This window comes from Canis lupus, chromosome 12 (assembly GCF_011100685.1).
Source record: "Canis lupus familiaris isolate Mischka breed German Shepherd chromosome 12, alternate assembly UU_Cfam_GSD_1.0, whole genome shotgun sequence".
Classification (NCBI taxonomy): Eukaryota; Metazoa; Chordata; class Mammalia; order Carnivora; family Canidae; genus Canis; species Canis lupus.
In genome coordinates, this window is record NC_049233.1 from 23,414,639 (window position 1) to 23,433,038 (window position 18,400).

Sequence of the window (18,400 nt, forward strand, 5' to 3'; positions counted from 1 at the left end):
AAATTAACAAATGATAAATATCATATGCTAAAAAATAAAAAATAAACTAAGGGTCCACAAATAAATCCATGCTTATTTGGTCAATTAATCTATGATGAAGGAGGAAAGAATATACAATGTCAAAAAGATAGTCCATTCAATAAATGGCTCTGGGAAAACTGGACAGCTACATGCAAAAGAATGAAACTGGACTGCTTTCTTATACCATCCAAAAAAAGTAAATGCAAAGTGAATTAAAGACCTAAAATTGTGAGACCTGAAACCATATAACTCTTAAAAGAAAACATACGCAGTAGTTTCTTGGACATCAGCCTTAGCAACATGTTTATGAATATGTTTCCTCAGGCAAAGGAAACAATCCCAAAAATAAACTGTTGAGACTTCACCAAAATTAAAAGGTTTTACATAGCTAAGGAAACTATCCAGAAAACAAAGAGGCAACCTACTAAATGGAAGAAGAGATTTGCAAACGATTTATCCAATAAGAGGTTAACATCTAAAATACGAAAAGAGCTTATACAACTCAACACCAATTTATCTCAAACAATCCAATTAAAACGGGCAGATGATCTGCACAACCATTTTTCCAAAGAAGAGTTATGGATGGCCAAAAGACACATGCAAAGATGCTCAACATCACTTATCATCCAGGGAGATAAAAATCAAAACCACAATGAGGTATCACCTCACACCAGTCAGAATGACTAGTATTAAAAAGACAAGGAATAACATTTGTTGGTAAGGATGTGGAGAAAAGAGAACCTTGGTGCTTTGTTGGTGGGAATGTAAATTGGTGTAACTACTGTGGAAAACAGTATGGAGCCCCCTCAAGAAATTAAAAATAGAAACACCATATGATCCAGTAATTCCATACTGGGTATTTATCCAAAGAAAAGGCAAACACTAATTCAAAAACACATATGCACCCCTATGTTCATTGAAGCATTATTTACAATAGCCAAGATCTGGAAGCAGCCTAAGTGTCCACCCATAGATGAATGGATAAAAAAGATGTGGTATATTACTCATCTGTACAAAAGAATGAATCTTGCTATTTATGATAACATGGCTAGGCCTAGAGGGTATTATGCTAAGTAAAATAAGACAGCAAGATGGATACCATATGATTTCCCTTATATGTGGAATCTAAAAAACAAAACAAACAGATTCAGAAATAAAGAGAACAAACTGGTGGTTGATAAAAGGGAGGAAGTGGGGGGATAGGTTTAATAGGTGAAGGGGATTAAGAGGTACAAACTATCAGTTATAAAATAAGTAAGTCAAGGGAGATGAAAAATGTAGCATAGGGAACACAGTCAATAACTTTGTATGTTGACATAAAGTAACTGTGCTTACTGTAGTGAGCATTGCATAATATAGATTTGCCAACTACCATATTGTATACCTAAAACTAATATAACATTATATATTAGTGATACTTAAATAGTAAAAAAAAAAGACTTTTTAAAGAATAAAGTGTACAAGCTAAGATGTTCACTTTATATATACATTGCTAAGCAATGCTAAGCAAGCTAAGATGTTCACATAATATATACATTGTTCACCTGATGAAAAGGTGTTTGTTTAAAGGATAGAAAGAAATACATTAAAGTATGAACAATGGTTGGTTCTAAACAGTGAAATTAAAATGTTTTTCCTGCTTCTTTTCAATTTGGGTATAAAGTATCCACAATATCAACAAATTATATGATCTTAATGCTCTGCTTACATATTGCCAAAATGGCTTTTATAGAATAGTATTTCCACATGGAAGAGATATTTCTCAGAGTGAGTTCCCTGTAACACTAGGCACCCATGATGCCCTGTTAGGTGAGTCTCAGAGTGCAACATGCTTGTGAAACCATATACTCATGTCCTCCTTGCAGAGATTCACAATGCTTATCAGCATAATCAAGATTCTGAGAAATCTCCTCTTGGAGATACCAAACCAATTTAATTACTGTTTCTCAGCATAAACCAAACTTACCTGACTATAATATTTCAAATAACATCTTTTAAGAAAACATGGAAATACTTTCAATGAAATATACTTTAGGAGGGCCACCTGGGTGGCTCAGTCAATTAAGCAATGGACTCTTGATTTCTTGATTTGGTCTCAGGTCAAGATCCCATGGGTTGTGAGATCCTCCCCGTGAGTGGTCCTGTGCACAGTGGGGAATCTGCGTGAGGATCCTCTCCCTCTGACCCCCCCCCCCCCATTGACTCCTGCACACACACTCTCATTCTCGGTCTCAAATAAATAAATAAATCTTAAAAAAAAAGAAATATAGTTTGGGAAATAGTGATAAAAATTCTGATTATGATTGCAGTGCCCAAGAGATTTATATAATTATGAGTTAGCATGTGTTAGCTATTATGTGTCAATGAAGCTAGTTGAATCACAATATGACTTTCGACCGATTCATAAGCACTAACTTTATCATATGTCTTCCTAAGTACATCTCAGTCTAAATCATTAAAAATCAAATACTGAGACCACTGATGCTTCTTATAATCGGTAGATTGTGTAGGTGTGGTTAGGTAAAGGCAAATACAAAAAGAGATAAAGAAAACAGAATTATTACAGAGTAGCATGTGACATCCTAAATGTTCATCTTTACTCTGAAGCTACCCCTTGGCTTGCTCTGCAAAGCAGAGATTAGTGCTCAAGAGTTTAGGCAGGTTGGTATATTAGCTTTGATGTCTGCTTTTCATAATTCCTCTTGACTTTCCTTGCTTGGATTGAGAGCTGAAGAGAGCTGAAAATTAATTGTCTTCATGAACCATATCATTTTGTTTTGAGAAATACTGTCAACCCAAAAATACTTTATTTTGGAAAAAAAATATTTCAAGGCTTTAGTCTTTAATTTATAATATACATGAGAAGCAGAAAGAATAAATTTAGCTCTCATGTGGTATGGGGGAAATGAGTGAGCTATGTGCAAGGAGTTCACTTATACGTGCAAGAGGTAGGGTCACAGCTACTACAGATCAAGAGATATCCATTAAATGTGGAAAGTTGTATAGAACACAGAGGAGATTTCAACAATACCCAGCAGGATGAAGCAAGAGGCTATGTGCCAAAGTTTCTACCTATAGCAAGAGGAATTTCCTAATTTGTAGGTTGTAGGGGGTCCTGCAGTCCAACATTTTATGTCAGCAGGCTTCTCATGAGATTCTCTGGCCAATGCAGGCTTAGGTCAGAAAAAGTGGACCAAGGACACTCATTGCAGGCTGCAGGACAGTGTGTTTGTGTGGCCTCGATACTGGCCAGCAGGCTGGTAGTTGTCTGGCATCCAAATGGACCCATTCTTTGTTTGCACCAGCCTCCAACCTCAGCTTTTGAGGTCTTTTTCTGTTTGTAACTTTGATATCCTGACTCTCTTCCATTTGGCTAAACGTTACTCCTGTTCATGCCAAGTCTATCTTTTGAAGTTGGGAATCAACACCGATCACCTTTCCCTTCCTCTGTTGGTTGCAGGGCACCAGGGTCAGTACCTTTGGTGCCTGCAAAGTGCTTCCTGCCCCCCTGCCTTCCTGCCTCCCTGCCTTCCTGCCTCCGGTATCATGAATACTTGCCTCCTTCAAAAGGCCACAGCATGCCAGTTCAGAAGAAGGCCTGTTCGAGCCCGTTTTCAGGGCTCCAACTCCAAGATTCTTGGTAAATTCACTGTTGAGCAATTTTTCCCTAAAATATAAAGCATTACTAATGAAGTTAAAATCTCCCAATACATGAAATGATGGAGAAATATAGAGACCTTTACAAAGAGTTTAAACATGTCCCAAGGACAGCCTTCCCAATCGCAGCCACAAAGGCAACACAGCATAGCAGTAAAGAGATTGGACTCTGAATCCAGTTCCTCCTCTTACAAGATGTAGGACTTGGGACAAATGACTTAACATCAGCGGGTCTCACTTCCCTCATCTCTGAATAGGGTCATTTTGTGAGAATTAAATAAGCAAACATTTAAGATGCTGTTAGTGCCCTGTCCCGTATGTCACAAGCACTAGATACCTGCTATCTATGACAATGAATTTCAAGGAGAGCAGAAATCATTACACATCTGGAGTTCTTCTCTTCTCAGAATCTCACTTTGAGAATCCAGTGTTCTGTTGATATGGATTGATAGGTAAACACCAATAACCATGATGGTGTGCCAGCAGACTTGGATCTGGGTTTGGCTGCAGTATTTAGTCCACAGGCAGAGCAAATTGATGGTAAAGAGTAACCCCGTGCCAAATATTAGTCCATTTTTCCCCATAATCATTTCAAACATCAAGTAATAATTGCCTAATACCTAATATCCTGCGTAAATTCAAAGCAATGTAATCAAAGAGGTCTTTATACCAATTCTTGGAACTCTCTACCAGTTTCTACTTTACAAAATATGTCTCTAGTGACTATGAGTATCACTGAATCCACATCGTGTTCAGTGTGTACAGTAACAAAGTAAACACTGCACGCAACCTTGTAAGCACACAAATGAAGAAGGAAGGTAAGGTCAGGGGTCAAGAATTAGGCAAGATCAAACAACTTCATTTTGAAAAATTATATGACATCTTACCCTTCTTTGCTCAGTACGACACAAATGAACAATGAGTGTTTAAGCCAAACTTATGCTCTGGAATGTGCAGTAAGCAAAGACTGCCTTTGGTTACTACCTTTAAAATCATTGGAACCTCCCTATTAATAAAGCCCCACAGCTACAAACACAGGGTTCTGGAAGAGCCCCCAAGCTTCGCTGAAGCTTGGTTCTACCTTTGTTCTATGCCTTTTTGGACTAAAAGTCTTCCTAAGGTTCTGTTTGCTGGTAACAGGCTTTTATTTATGTATTTTAAATGCATTTAAAGGGATTGAGATTTGAAAAATATTTTCACTATACACAGAAGGTTAATTCTACCCGGTTATTTAAATAACAAAACACATTCTTTCAGATAATGCTTTTAATTTTACTTGGTGCTGGAATCTTCTGTGTGGATTTTTTCAGAGTATGTGACATTGAGCAAAAAAATCCTGGCACAAGAACCAGGGATTCTGGGCCTAGACCTCGTTCCTCTTGCCTTGTGATGTTGGCAGTAAAACAGGCACAGTCTTTCGCACAGTGCCTTACCCCATAGTAGGTAATCAACTTATATTTGTCAAATGACTGAATGAATGACCTTTCAGAACTCTAGTTCCAGAGCTGTATACTGTGGAATCATATCTACTTCCGTGAGCGCTACACACTGCAGCGATGCAGATAAAACCACGTAACGTACATGAAGATACTTTCCAGAAGTATAAACCATTATTGTCATTGTGATTAAAAATGACACATTTTTCAAAAGTGGGTTACCAAACTAAAGAGTAGTAGCCAGACAGATCATGGCTCCAGTACTGATTCTGTCATTTACCAGTTGGGTGACCTTTGTGAGTTACTGAATCTCTGATCATGTCTCCATTTTCACATCGACAAACTAGGAAAAAAGAAATATTTACACATACAACTGAGATGCAAATTAATTGACATAATGTGTGCAAGTTGTTCAGTCCAGTTTCTGGCATAGGAATTATATTTATTGTTATTTTTGTCCCTTTAATTACTACTGCTACAACTACACTATAATTTAAAACTGTATCACATGTGACAATATTATATACTTTAAACTTATCACACACACACACACTAGAATGACAAAGGTTTGCTTAATTTGGATAAATTCTTCCTCAAAGTAATTGATAACTGTAGATGTTAGTTTTCACATGGCAATATGGAAGAGAAAAATCTTACATGTTGATTTGAATAGGTATATATATATATATATATAACTATATATATATAACTATATATATATATATATAGTTGGAATCCATATTTTATTTTAAGAATTTTAGCATCACAATTAAATATTTAGCAAAGATCATCTTTCAGCATGTTATCAAGTAATGAAAAAAACAATAAATTTATATCTACCCACTCAATGTATTATAAAATATCAGAAGCCAATGTGATGACTTTACAATATGGATATTGTAAACATATACACCTTTGGTTCAACTTTTCAGATCAAACTCATAAGGTCCCATCCTGCTCCAAAATATTATAATGGAAAACAATTCAAGAAATGTAATAAAAGCATGTGACTGTCATCTGAAAAAACAAAAACAAAAAAACAGTCCAAACAGTTTAGTAAAGTCAAAATACTTAAGACTAAATAGTATTAAATAGGAATGAAATTATAATAATAATAATACAAGAAATAATAACTGCCACAAATTAGAAAAACATAAATTCAAACACAATTTGAGTTACATACAATACAAAAATTTTCTGGATTGAGTGGTCATTTGAACTGAGCAGCTTTTCTATTTAGAGTTCAGGAATTTATACACCAAGATTTTCATCATAAATCAACTTTTTTAAAAATTAAAACTAAAAAAAAAAACAAGTTGACCCATGAAAATCATCATTAAATGTCTTCAAGATTTTTTTCCCTTCTTTCAAAGGGTTTTTTAGAAAGTGCTCATGCCTTCACAACCAAATTTCTTCTAATTGTATATTATGACTTGGGCCTGCAATCAGTTTCCCCTTCCCCTTAACAAACAAGTAAATAAAAGAGGTAATATCCAGAACTAAAGTAAAGCCATGGGTTCACTCTAAGATTTTGACCAAAGGTAACATGAAAAGCAACTTTCAGTACAACATCACAGAAACTGCTGCCTTTGAGTGCTCAAAGCGAAGCCCCACAATTACCTATAGGCCCTGAATGGACTGGCCTTGTTTTTCCAGGGCACCCTGAAGAGGGAATGCAGTCCATCAACAGTCTAACTGGAAGACAGAGTCAGGGAAATTCAAGGGTTCATTTTCTTTTGGATAGAGGAAAAGTCATGTGCATAATGTTCCACAATTTTAGCAAGTCATTTATTTGTCAAAATCTGGAGGACTGGGTATAAATCTCCTTGCACATCAGAACTCCACAGAATCTACTCTAATAGAAGTACTTGTAGTAGAAGCAGGGACTATTAATTGAGTCCTTTCTCACAGAGTCTCACAGTCCTGTAACATTACCTCATGAAGTACAATTCTGTATTAGTGTCTCCTCTTGACAGAGGAGGTAACAACTCCAGTGAAGTGAAATAGTTTGTTCAAGGATATGCAGCTGTATGCAAGGCTGATATTCAAACCCCCTACATTTACACCCTACTGAGAGAGTCAAAGGACTAAATAACCCCTCTTCACTCAAAGCAAAGAAAACATCTACAAAACAGTAACCATAAAGCCTATTTAATTGAGGACCTTCCATCTTCCCCACCAAATAGGTCTTCAATGCCTGCCTCAAGATTCTTTGTAGAGGAGCCTATACAATTTCCAAGTTGAACCCTCTCTTCCTCTGCTCGTGATAATTATAGTTGTAAAATCGGGTTAAAATTACCACCCTTAGCTCTTTGAAGGGGAATGTAGATGATACTACTGGAAAGGAGCCCTTCTACTATGTGCTTCTGTGTGATTAGAGGGTAGGGAAATGGTTCTGGGCCTCAGTGTCTAGCAGTTGGTTATTTATGAGAAGTAAACAGCAGCCATACCTGCTCCTCCAGTAAGTTCTGCCTCTGTGAGTCAGAAGAACACTGCCAGAGGAGAGTAAGGGTAGCAAAGAACAACAATAATCCCAATTTCCCTCATCCTAACATTATTTCTGCCTGCAACATTAACTGTGGAAGATATCATATGATTCCACTCAGAATTCAAAACGTTTTAACACACAGTCATGGGTCACTTCAGGAAGAAAGACATAGGATTGAAAACAAACAGACCTAAAGATTGAAAAAATATACTTCTCTTCCTATTTGCTCTGCCTATTTGCATGTAGTAGTCCTTTCTATACTCTACCAGCAGAGTTTTCTGGTTGGCAATTGTAGTCCAGCTTGTAGTGCGATCTGCAAGCGCCATTTCTCCCTGGATTTCTGGGGGTTTTGTTTTTAATTTTAGTTTGCTCAAAAATAGTTTTTTTAAGAGTTCATTTATTTATTTGACAGAGAGAGAGCACAAGTAGGCAGAGCAGCAGGCAGAGGGAGAGGGAAAAGCAGGCTCCCCTGTCTGAGCCTAGAGCCTGATGACAGCCAGAGGTGAGGTTCAATCCCAGGAAACCAGAATCATGACTCCCAGCCAAAGGTGGATGCTTAACCAACGGGGCCACCAAGGTGCCCTAAAATAGTGTTAATACATCACACAAAATTACTGATCCATATACAACTTAAGAATTTTTCAGCATGTCATACCTATTTTGCCACTTTGCCAACTCGTGAAGTTAATAATTCCCACACTAAATCATGATTATCTCTTGAATTTTATAATAACTTAGTAGGACAAAGGTTAACATGTGTGTGTGTGCATATATAGACACACACACATATACATAATTAACTTGCACTGAAATTGAAGTGGCTCTAGAACTTTCATTGACTAAGCACCTAATTAATATTCATTTACCCATTTGTGCCAAATATCTTCAGTTTGTGCTTCAAGCAAGATTCACACTCCACATTTCTCTCCTCTGCTCTCTGCACCAGGAAGCTGACTTACATGAGCTCCACCAGCAGGCTCCATGGCCCTGTGGCTCTTGGTGCCGAAGGGAACATGGCAGAAAAAGTATGGGCTGAGTATTTAGTCCTGCTGAGTATTTAGGGGTTGGCTGCTCTCTTTCACAAAGGCCACGGTTCCTGTCAGGATACCTTCCCCATGCAACTGTCTTCTCAGTTTTCTGGTAACTATTTCTGCTCCCCCTCACCCAAGAACTCCTGAAAAAAGGCTCCTCTGCTGTTCCAGGTGCTGCATTATCTCCTGTTTTGCCAGAAAGCTCTGCCCACAACATGATAAACATTACAACATTGGGTAAACCCTCCTCAGATGATTCAGTTTGTCCATGCTGTCTCTTTCCTTCTGGGATGCTGATATACCCCTGAGGATAAAAAAGGTTAAATAGGATATGGTTCCTACCATCTCAACATGTGATCAAATATGCAGGGCTGGCTTCTCTGGCATGTGACCTGTGCAGTTGCACAGGCCCCACGCTCATAAGGACCGTATACTTCAGCTTATATTCTGCTTCTGCTATGTTGGAATTCTTGCTAATTGCTGAACAAGAGGCCCCACATTTGTATTTTACATTGGGCTCCACAAACTATTTAGCCATTCTAGCAGAGCTGTTGGATACACACAACTCTAGTAACAATAACAGCTATTTACTGAGGGCTCACTATGTTCCAACTACTCTTCTTAAAATTATACCTATATTCACTCGTCTCTTCCTCTCCATACCCAATGAGGATTGGCATTTTTTTTTTTTTTTTGGCATTTTTTTTTTAAATAAGGAACCAGGGTCACAGAGAGAAATTAAGTAACTTGCCCAAGATCACACTGTAGAAAGTGTAGAGTATGGGATTCCAATCCAGTCTTCTGGCTTCTCCTACGCTACTCTACTTCTGTGATAGAAACACAGAAAGGAGCACAATAAGATTTAATCAAAAACTAAAACTTAAATCCATGTAAGCAGTAATATGCATGGACTTAAGACTGGCAATAACAGTGTCTCCTACATGGGAAGGCTAATCATAAAGTTACAATAGGACAGAAAACCTGTGCAGAGCAAATAAAATTGAATTTCTCATATCATAGCATAAGAATGGTTGAAGGGATTTGTAAAGGTTAATAAACCTTTTGATTTTGACCTGTCTTTTAGTTTTACATCTGTTTATGATGTAATGAATTTACATCCATTTATCCTGACTTTCTCAAACTATCTTCTTTATTCCTAACAATTCCAGGAAAGCTGGTAAACAGCAAGAATAAGAAATATTATTTACTTTCAGAGACAAGTTGAATAAACACAATATCTAAGATATAATTTCATTAGATTCATTTATTTCTAAAACAGAGACTTGTTCTTCTAATGCAAACACCAATACTTGGCTACTTATGAAAAGAAAAATGAAAGACCACATCATCATGAAGACAGGGATCTTTACTGTCTTAGAAATTATAAAATAGCACATACTCTAGTTTAGTCTCTATGCCAATCAATTTATTTCAAATTATACAGGATTTTGGTTTTTAAGTTTTATATAATGTTTACATAACTCACTGCCTTCCTGTCTTTGGTTATGTAAGGTTGTTGTTATTTTCCTTTCTCCTAAAACCACTAGACATCCTTCTGACTAATCAGAGATGTTTTTTTCCTTCATTTTAGACATTGCACATTTTAATAGATTTCTGTTTCCACTTTCTTAAATTACAGTTTTACCACAATCATCTAGACAATACTTGTATAAATCAGTGCTTACTACCTGATTACATGGACTCATATAGACCTCTGCGAGAAAGGCAGGTAAATACTCCACAGTTATTATAATCTCACTGTCCTAACTTTAAGATTGGATCTCACACATACCAATCTGACATCAAAAATCACAACAGTTCTCCTCTTCCCCAAATAAATGAACCATTTGTCGGGGCTGACTGGTGAATATTAGAGGCTATCTCAGCCAACGGTATTATTTTAAGAGATGAGCAAATGGGGAAACCCCACAGCCCGGCCAATAAAATATGAACTTAAGGTGCAAAGAAGCACTCATAAATATGACTAGAACAAGGGATTCATTGTTTGGCTCCAACCCTTCCAGTGGCTCCTCTGATCTCAGCCCCTCTCTGTGCGTCAGGGAAGCCTCTTCCTTTAACCTGTGGTTTTTTCAAGCTGAGCCACTACATTATTTATGACTGTAAATGTGAGTAGCCTGTCTGTACGCTCCTTGTACACACACACAGAGAGCCCCCCTTCCTTTTCCCCACTTTGGTATTTTAGCATGGAAGGATGAAAGGGTTTTCCCCTGGAGCTGATGTGGTTGGGATGTTGAATTAGCTGCTGTGTCAGTATGAGGTAGACTGAGGATTTCCCAACACATCCTCCACCTGCACAACCCAAAGACCAGCCTCTGATGACTCATTTCATTCATTTTCTTTCTTCCAAAAGCTTTTTAAAAAATATATGTTTTATTTCTTTCTCTGTCTCATCCTCATTGTCCTCTGCCCTTGATCTTTTTATCCTCCTTCATCCCCTCTTCTCAACTTAAAAAAAGGAAATAATCTCTTCACAGATGTGACATGAGGGTTAAATAGAAATAATATAAGCTAATGCATTTTATAAACTGAGAATTGCATTTTTTTCTTACTGTTACTTTTGTTCAATGTTGCATTTTCATTCTTTTTTTTTCTTACTTTCCCTTAAGTTTCCCTTTTTAAATTTTAATTATGTTATAAAATAAGGAAGGCAAAAACAATTAAATCCTGTCAATGGGATCCTCAGGGAGAGGTGAGGAGGCAAAGAAGAATGGGATATTGGAGAAACAATTTCAGGGGATGGCAAGAGCCAGAGAAGTTCTGATGCCCTGGGGAGCTTTTCTCCTGATGGGTGGAGGCTGCAATTGGCACATCATAACCTTTTCCTTCTCAATTCCAGAGAAACAGGAGACTGTACCTAAATGATCAAGCTGTAACTAATTGATTTTCAGCTAATCTCAGCCTCCAGCTATGAAGAAACAAGGACCAAAGGCGGACCCCAGGAAGGGGTGGGAACAGTAAGAGAAGGGGTGCCAAGAAAGCCTGGAGGTAGAAAGACCATCAACTAAAGAGGAAAGGCCAAATAACGTGAGGGAAGTGGGGGTGGGAGACGGAGATGATATTGAATAAATGGAAGAATGAAAGGAGGGAACGAGTTGGTGGGTCAGGCAGTCCCAAGCCCTCTGAGTTTATGTTATCATACCTTCATAGTTCCAGCTGTTAACTTCTGATTAAACTTTTACAACTGGCTATTTGTGAGTGACCACTGAGATGAGCAAAAAGGTTTTAATTAAACTATGTAATTATACCTATCTCCGCAGCCATGCCCATCATTTGACAATAATGTGGCTTTAAAGAACAAGAATCCCTTGGGTCACATTCATGAATGCCAAGGGCTGTTGAAGAAGAAAGTAAAAAGATTTCCACTCTCAGCAACTTCTTTTCTCGTCAAAAGTTAAAGTTGTTAAAGAATTATTGTTTTGCCCAATAGTAGCATTTGTTATTTCATGCCTATCCATGAATAGATACTATAAGGGTTTTAGGCCATCTTGTCTCCCTTCCCATCACCACCTCCCCCAAAAATCTTACAAGTGTTTATAGGTATGTTTATGTTACGCAAGTGTTAATAACCCTGTTGGAAAGACTACATAGATAGGCATCTTTAGGTAGATCTGTGTATAAATTCCTCTCCACTGGGCACTTGAGTCAGCCAAAAGCAACAATAAATATCAATGATGTCTTTCAAACCTGTCAACCAAGAACATAAGCAATTTTTTCTTCCAGTACCAGGAGAGTTTAATGATTTGGGGAAGTGAGGGGAGAGAGTTTAATTTAAAGTTTTCAAAGATTTTTTCTCTATTTCATATTTTAACATGCTAAATATGTTGTTATAAAATATGAAAAAAAATAAGCATCACATTCATGTACTTTCATGCTTTAGAATTAATACATGTTCTTGAAATATATCTTAGAAGTTTTTGACTTCAAGCGAACTGATCAGAAACCATTAAAAAAAACAAAATAATTCATCAGAGAAATACATGTAGCCATGGAATACTATGAAAATCAATTTCCTACATTCACTGTTTTTTGTAATTTCCTTTAAAACATCTACAATGTTGTGTCATTTTAATTGTACTATCACCAAGCAATCAAATAAAATTGCCTTCTAGCTAAAAGATCTTCGGAAATACGCTACATGTTTATCTTAATGTAAACAGAAGATATACTTAAAAATTGCAAGCAAGTTGCCTAATCTTCCCTTTTATTTGCATAGATATCTGATATATAAACGAACCCTTAACATTTTTGAAAAAGATGGTTAAAAAAGAAGAGATTTACCAGAAAGATATTTTTGTGTTTAACAAAATAACATGGTACTGACTAAGCAAAGATGCCTGGGACAATCAACAGTTTTAGGGACAAAGCAGAAGAGTCAACCTGTAAAAGCTGGACACTAGACATTATGACACTGACGAAAGTTGGCCTAAAAACAATGAATCCAAGAGAGTGGAAAATTTCTCTTCACACAATAATTAATATTTGTCTCTTCAAAATGAGGAAATCACTAAAACAACGTAAAGGTCAAAATAAGGTGCTTGTTTTCATATCTAGTTGTTTACATTGGCCTTAAGGCAATTTATTCACTTTTTTTTTTCTTTTAGGAAATTCTAATCTATTTTCTTTTATGAACAAAAAATTAATCTCATCTGAAATTTTAAAAAATAGATATTTTGTTAAATGCTTCAGTTTAAATTAACTTAATGGATTTTGATGAGCAAAACTAATGTCAGAAAAAAATGTCTTTCTGAATGACAGTAATTGTAAAAAATCCATTATCTGACATGAAAATGACACATAGAAGCATTAATATAAAGGATGCTATTACATCCTTTTAATGTAATTCAACTTATTATGGGAACTGTCAATAGATTCTTTTCACATATTTAAAAATCCAGGTGATTTCCTTAATACAAATCCCTGGCCTAGTGCTAATTTGCTCATTTGCCCTTAGTCCCCACTGTATACATATCTTTTAAGATACTAAAATAAATAAATAAATAAAATCCTCTTGAGTCCTATAAGAACATAAAAAATAATTACAGTACTATTTGTTAATTAATATTACATTAAGAACCACTGAAATTCTTAGTACAGTTAATTATGATATTCCACTTTTACCTTTTCTAAGTCTACTTTGACCTGTTTTTATTATGAAAGAAATACAGAAGTTAATGCCTGTACTAAGTAGTGATTGGTTGTAAGTTTTGGAAATATTAAAAGGCATGGTCTAAGGATAAAAGAAAATTGTGGTTCAATTTTCCTCAGAGACTCCTAGGAAAAACTTGGTATCAAAATCTGTCAGTAATTTCACATGAAACATTTAGGTTGGACTTATTAAATAAAGAAAAAACAATATGATTTATTACTGAAGATAAATTGCTGTTTAGCAGTTCCAGCATGATAAAAATAAATATTTTCTGAAGCTTATATCTGATATTGTTTCTATGGCGCAAAATGAATAATTGTGTTTCATGATATAGTTAGTAAACTGCTTTGTTGTTATAATCCAAACAATACAACCAAAATTTCATTGATTTAAAAATATAGGTATTCTTTAGAGATAAAAACAGTTCTAGAAGTCACTGAATAAAACTATTTATTTATTATTGTTTTTGGCTTTCTTATTCTGTATAAATGTATAAAAAGTAATGGCATACAGATTGAAAAATCATACTTAATTCCTTTCTAAAACAAATACATTTCTTTTGTGAATGAGCAAAGTATTTGATTTCAATAAAATATATTTTTAGAACAGATTCATGACTGAGCTTTTGTTTTTTAAAATACATAACACATTCTTGTCTGTCAGATTTTAGATGACCTGAACTAATCTTTTCAGTGACTTATTTTATGCATATGTAAATCATGCTAGATTGAAATTTTTCTATTAGAATATTACAGCTTCATTAAATTATCGAATAATGCCTTCGAAATTGCAACAAACTAAAATATGCCATAAGCCACACTGCATACCACTTATAGTAGGAAAAGGCAATCAAACTAATTTAGAATTAAGCCATATTTTAATGGCTTGAAAGTTCCAAATGAAACCTGTTAATTATATGCAGAAGTAAAGGCCTCCAGGACACCTGATTAGGGCAACCAATGATGACTTACTAAAACTTAATAATGAGAGCTTTGTCTCTAGAAACATGAAACATGATTTATTAAGCACCTTATCCTTTATGCTAGGATTGCTAAGAGCAAATGAGCAGAGCATATTAAGCAACATGTTTTATAAAAGCATTCATGTATTTGAATTTGTTGCTATCTGACTTTTCAAAGACTATTTTCTTTGAGATATTATTCAAGGAAGTTTTTAATTAAGTATTATAAAACATGTCAATTTTAAGTCAAAGCAGATTGCAGTTTTCAAACAAAGTTTTGAAAGTTCTTACATTAAAATGTTTCTAATTCTTTCAAGTTGATTAAATTTGTTTATAAAAATTTTGCATTCAAAATTAAATATGTATTATGTTATTTTTTGAATGTCTGAAGATAGTGAATTTTCATCTTTAGCCTCTACTAAAACTTTTTTTTAAAATACCATCCTTGTAAAATCATTGTAAATGGCGATTCCTTAATATTTTTTGAGAGATGAAATATTGGGCACTAATTTACCATTTGATATTGTCAATATTTAAAAATTACCATGAAAGTACCAGCATTGAGTAACACATAATTTAAGAAAATTATTCTCTAATAATGCTGCTAATTAAAGAACTTTTCATTTTTTTTATCTTAAAGGAAAAAGAAAATTTTGCATAGGTAAACACCATCACAGCATGTTTTATATTTCTTGCTTCTGGAAACAATCAAATGGGTATGATACCATTTCATCATTAAGAAGTTAAGAAATGTTAGTTTGAAGATTCCTTTCCAAAATATTTTTCACAGAGTTTCAGAATCTCTCCCTGAAAATCTTGGATAGTAATCTTTTATAGTATTATTTGATCTTAGTTCATTGGATATTCATATTTTCACAGTAGCTGACCGCCCCAAATAAGAGTTTTTAGGTGGCATATAAAAGTAATCTTACATGTTTGTTAAATTGCTAACAAAAAAAAATGTTTCAGAATGTCACTTTACTTTTCAATCTGCAAAAGCTTGTTTCTTTTTTATTTGTATTATTATTTTTTTACCCATAGTACAGCTATCCTCATAAATTCTCCTCTTTTGTAGACTATTGCCTATTTACTCATACATTAAAGCAAGATTGAAATTTTAACAAGACCTAAAAGGACCCAAATCTATCCAATCATGTTTAATTTTAGCTTTTCATATTTAAAAAATTAAATATATATAGTATGTATGTGTGTATGACTTTGTTGCCTAAAGCAAAATCTTACATGGTATCAGTGAAAGGAAGGAAACAGAAGCTGGAGAAGAGAGTTATAGAAAATGACTTTGTATAAACACGACCACCTACCAAGCAGCTACTTTACTATTAAAAAAACTTCCACTTAGTAATAATATAGTTTAACAAATAAAAGAACAACATACCTAAATTGACAAAGCTCATGACCATGTCAGCATCATTCAGAAAGTTGGTATCATGTAGGCTGGCTAGAGGTGGGCTCTGGGTGGTCAGAGGAGTCGTTCGAGATAACTGTATGCGACGAGGGTACCCATTGGGAGAGGCTGGATATCCTTTTCTTGTTCCTCTGGTCTCTCCTGCCAGGGATGCCCTCACTGAGTATTCCGACTCTTCGGGATTTTCTTCATTGGCCATAGCATTGTATAGGTCCAGCATAAAGAGAGGTGCAGAGGAAGCTTGTTTTCCAGGTGAAAATGGTCTGGGTCTATGAGGCAAACCCAAGATAGAGAGAATTTCTCTCTGTATTTCCCGTCTTTCATGGTTCCGTAGTCTTCTATAAATAAAACTGGAGTGAACATGATTGTCTCCCAAACCTCCTTTTGCATAACCCACTAGAACCCAGCAGCTCCAGAGGAAACCCACAATACTCCTAAGTAGAAATACAGTCAGATGCATTTTTGTCCAAAAGCAAAAGTTGATATTTTTAGTCCTTCTTGTCCTCTTAAAAAAAAAAAAAAAAAAAAAAAAAAATCTAAGTTCCTAGGAGGTACGCTTTCCCAGGAGCTGAAAAAACAAATTTACCTATTCTTCATGACAGTGACATTTCTGAACATAACATTCTCACTGATTTTCCTGTCCTATTTTAAATATTTTGGAATATGTCAAGAGTAGTTATTTCAAAGAAAGCTGAAACTTGGATTTCCAATTATCCACAGTTGTTAAGAGTTTTTGCTGCATTGATGTAGCAGAAGACGGCTAATATTATTTGATCAGATGACCTATGCATTCCTATATGGATTTATGATAATCAGGCCTTTGGTATTTGAATCAACGAAAGTTGATCTTCTGATAAACTGTAGTTCCCAGAGTTATCTTCACTTGCTCTTGAGTTCTTCTCAACCCTTGAGCTCTTTCCAAGACAAATCCTGATTTCTGAATCACAGATCTATGCTGGTCTGCACCTTGGTGTTGGAATATATATTTGTCCGGCAGCTTGGTGATAACTTTACCATCTTTTGTGTCGTCTTAGTGTAAAATAAGACTCAAGGTTGTACTATTCAAGTAAATGTGTTTCCCTGAATTTACTTGAAAACCTTCCTGTAAGTCCATTCAATCCCTTTCTCCTTCTAACTGTTAATTCCACCTCCAGCAGGCACAAATATACCAGCCCTCTTCAAGGGAGATCTAAAGAGTAATGTAAGCACGACCCTGCTGGGAAAGAAGAGGCTTCTCATTGTAATTTGAAACTGGTAAAGCAAAAAGAACTTAACCCTTTTGCTACCAGGAAAGCCTTCATTTTCACAATTTCATAGCCACGCATCTAACAGAGCACAGTGCTACATGGAGCACAGAAGTCCTGAAGGGGAGAAAAGCCAGTTTTCAAGCAGCAGACTGAAAATTTTGCCACCACTTTTATCTAGTACTCTTTCAGATCTTTCTTTTCATAGTACACATTTAATATACTTCTATATTAAGTCTCAGGTTGTGAGTAAATTAACATACATCTCAGTTCTGTATTTGAGGTTATTTCTAGCTTTTATGAGTTATTAAAATTTACTTCATAAAAAATAAAAGGACAAGTTGTAAATTGAGGTTAATTTGTTGTTTCTTAATGACAGCCAGATCTTTTTAGAATAAAGTACAGTAGAGAAGTAATCACCAGTAAATATATACTAGCTCCCAAACCAGTAGTTATAGTAATTTAATAATGGTGATGAGATAGCCCAGCTTTAATGATCTTTAAAATTCTAAACAGGAAAAAGCATTTATAGTTCTATTAAGTCAGTTACAGTTAAAAGACAAATACCCTAACACTGTCATGATTCTGAACTTTTAAGTCATTTCAGTTGAAATGTAAACAGACTTACTAATTAGATTTTTCCCATAAGTTATACTCTGTCCTTTGGTTCTTTTTAACCCATGCAAATAAACACAAGTCAAATATTCTTTATGACTACATGCAGATTGAAATTTGCATTTTCAAAATTTGATGGGTATAATGGGGAAAGTGCACACCTTTCTAAAATACCGTACTTAATCCAAGGAAATGAGCAAAGTATGTGTTTATCCTTAATGTTTAATGCCTTTAAAATTTGGAAGTCTACAATGTTTTTGTGCAGTTATAATTTTCCTTACAAGCTCTCACTTAACCTTAGGGCTCACAGTACTTTCATTGTCTGGGATATTATTCTGATACCAGTGTAGATTA

General features: G+C 35.3%; 1 protein-coding gene across 1 annotated transcript in view; it reads right to left on the bottom strand.

Annotated features, from left to right (window-relative positions):
* BMP5 (bone morphogenetic protein 5) overlaps nucleotides 1-17,378 on the bottom strand; it is a 112,635-nt gene extending 95,257 nt beyond the window's left edge. Inside the window, exon 1 of the mRNA XM_038554362.1 lies at nucleotides 16,158-17,378. Within this exon, the coding sequence (XP_038410290.1) occupies nucleotides 16,158-16,647 (490 nt within the window). The 5' untranslated portion in view covers nucleotides 16,648-17,378. The remainder of the gene's footprint in view (nucleotides 1-16,157) is intronic.
* Between the last annotated feature and the right edge of the window lie 1,022 nt (nucleotides 17,379-18,400).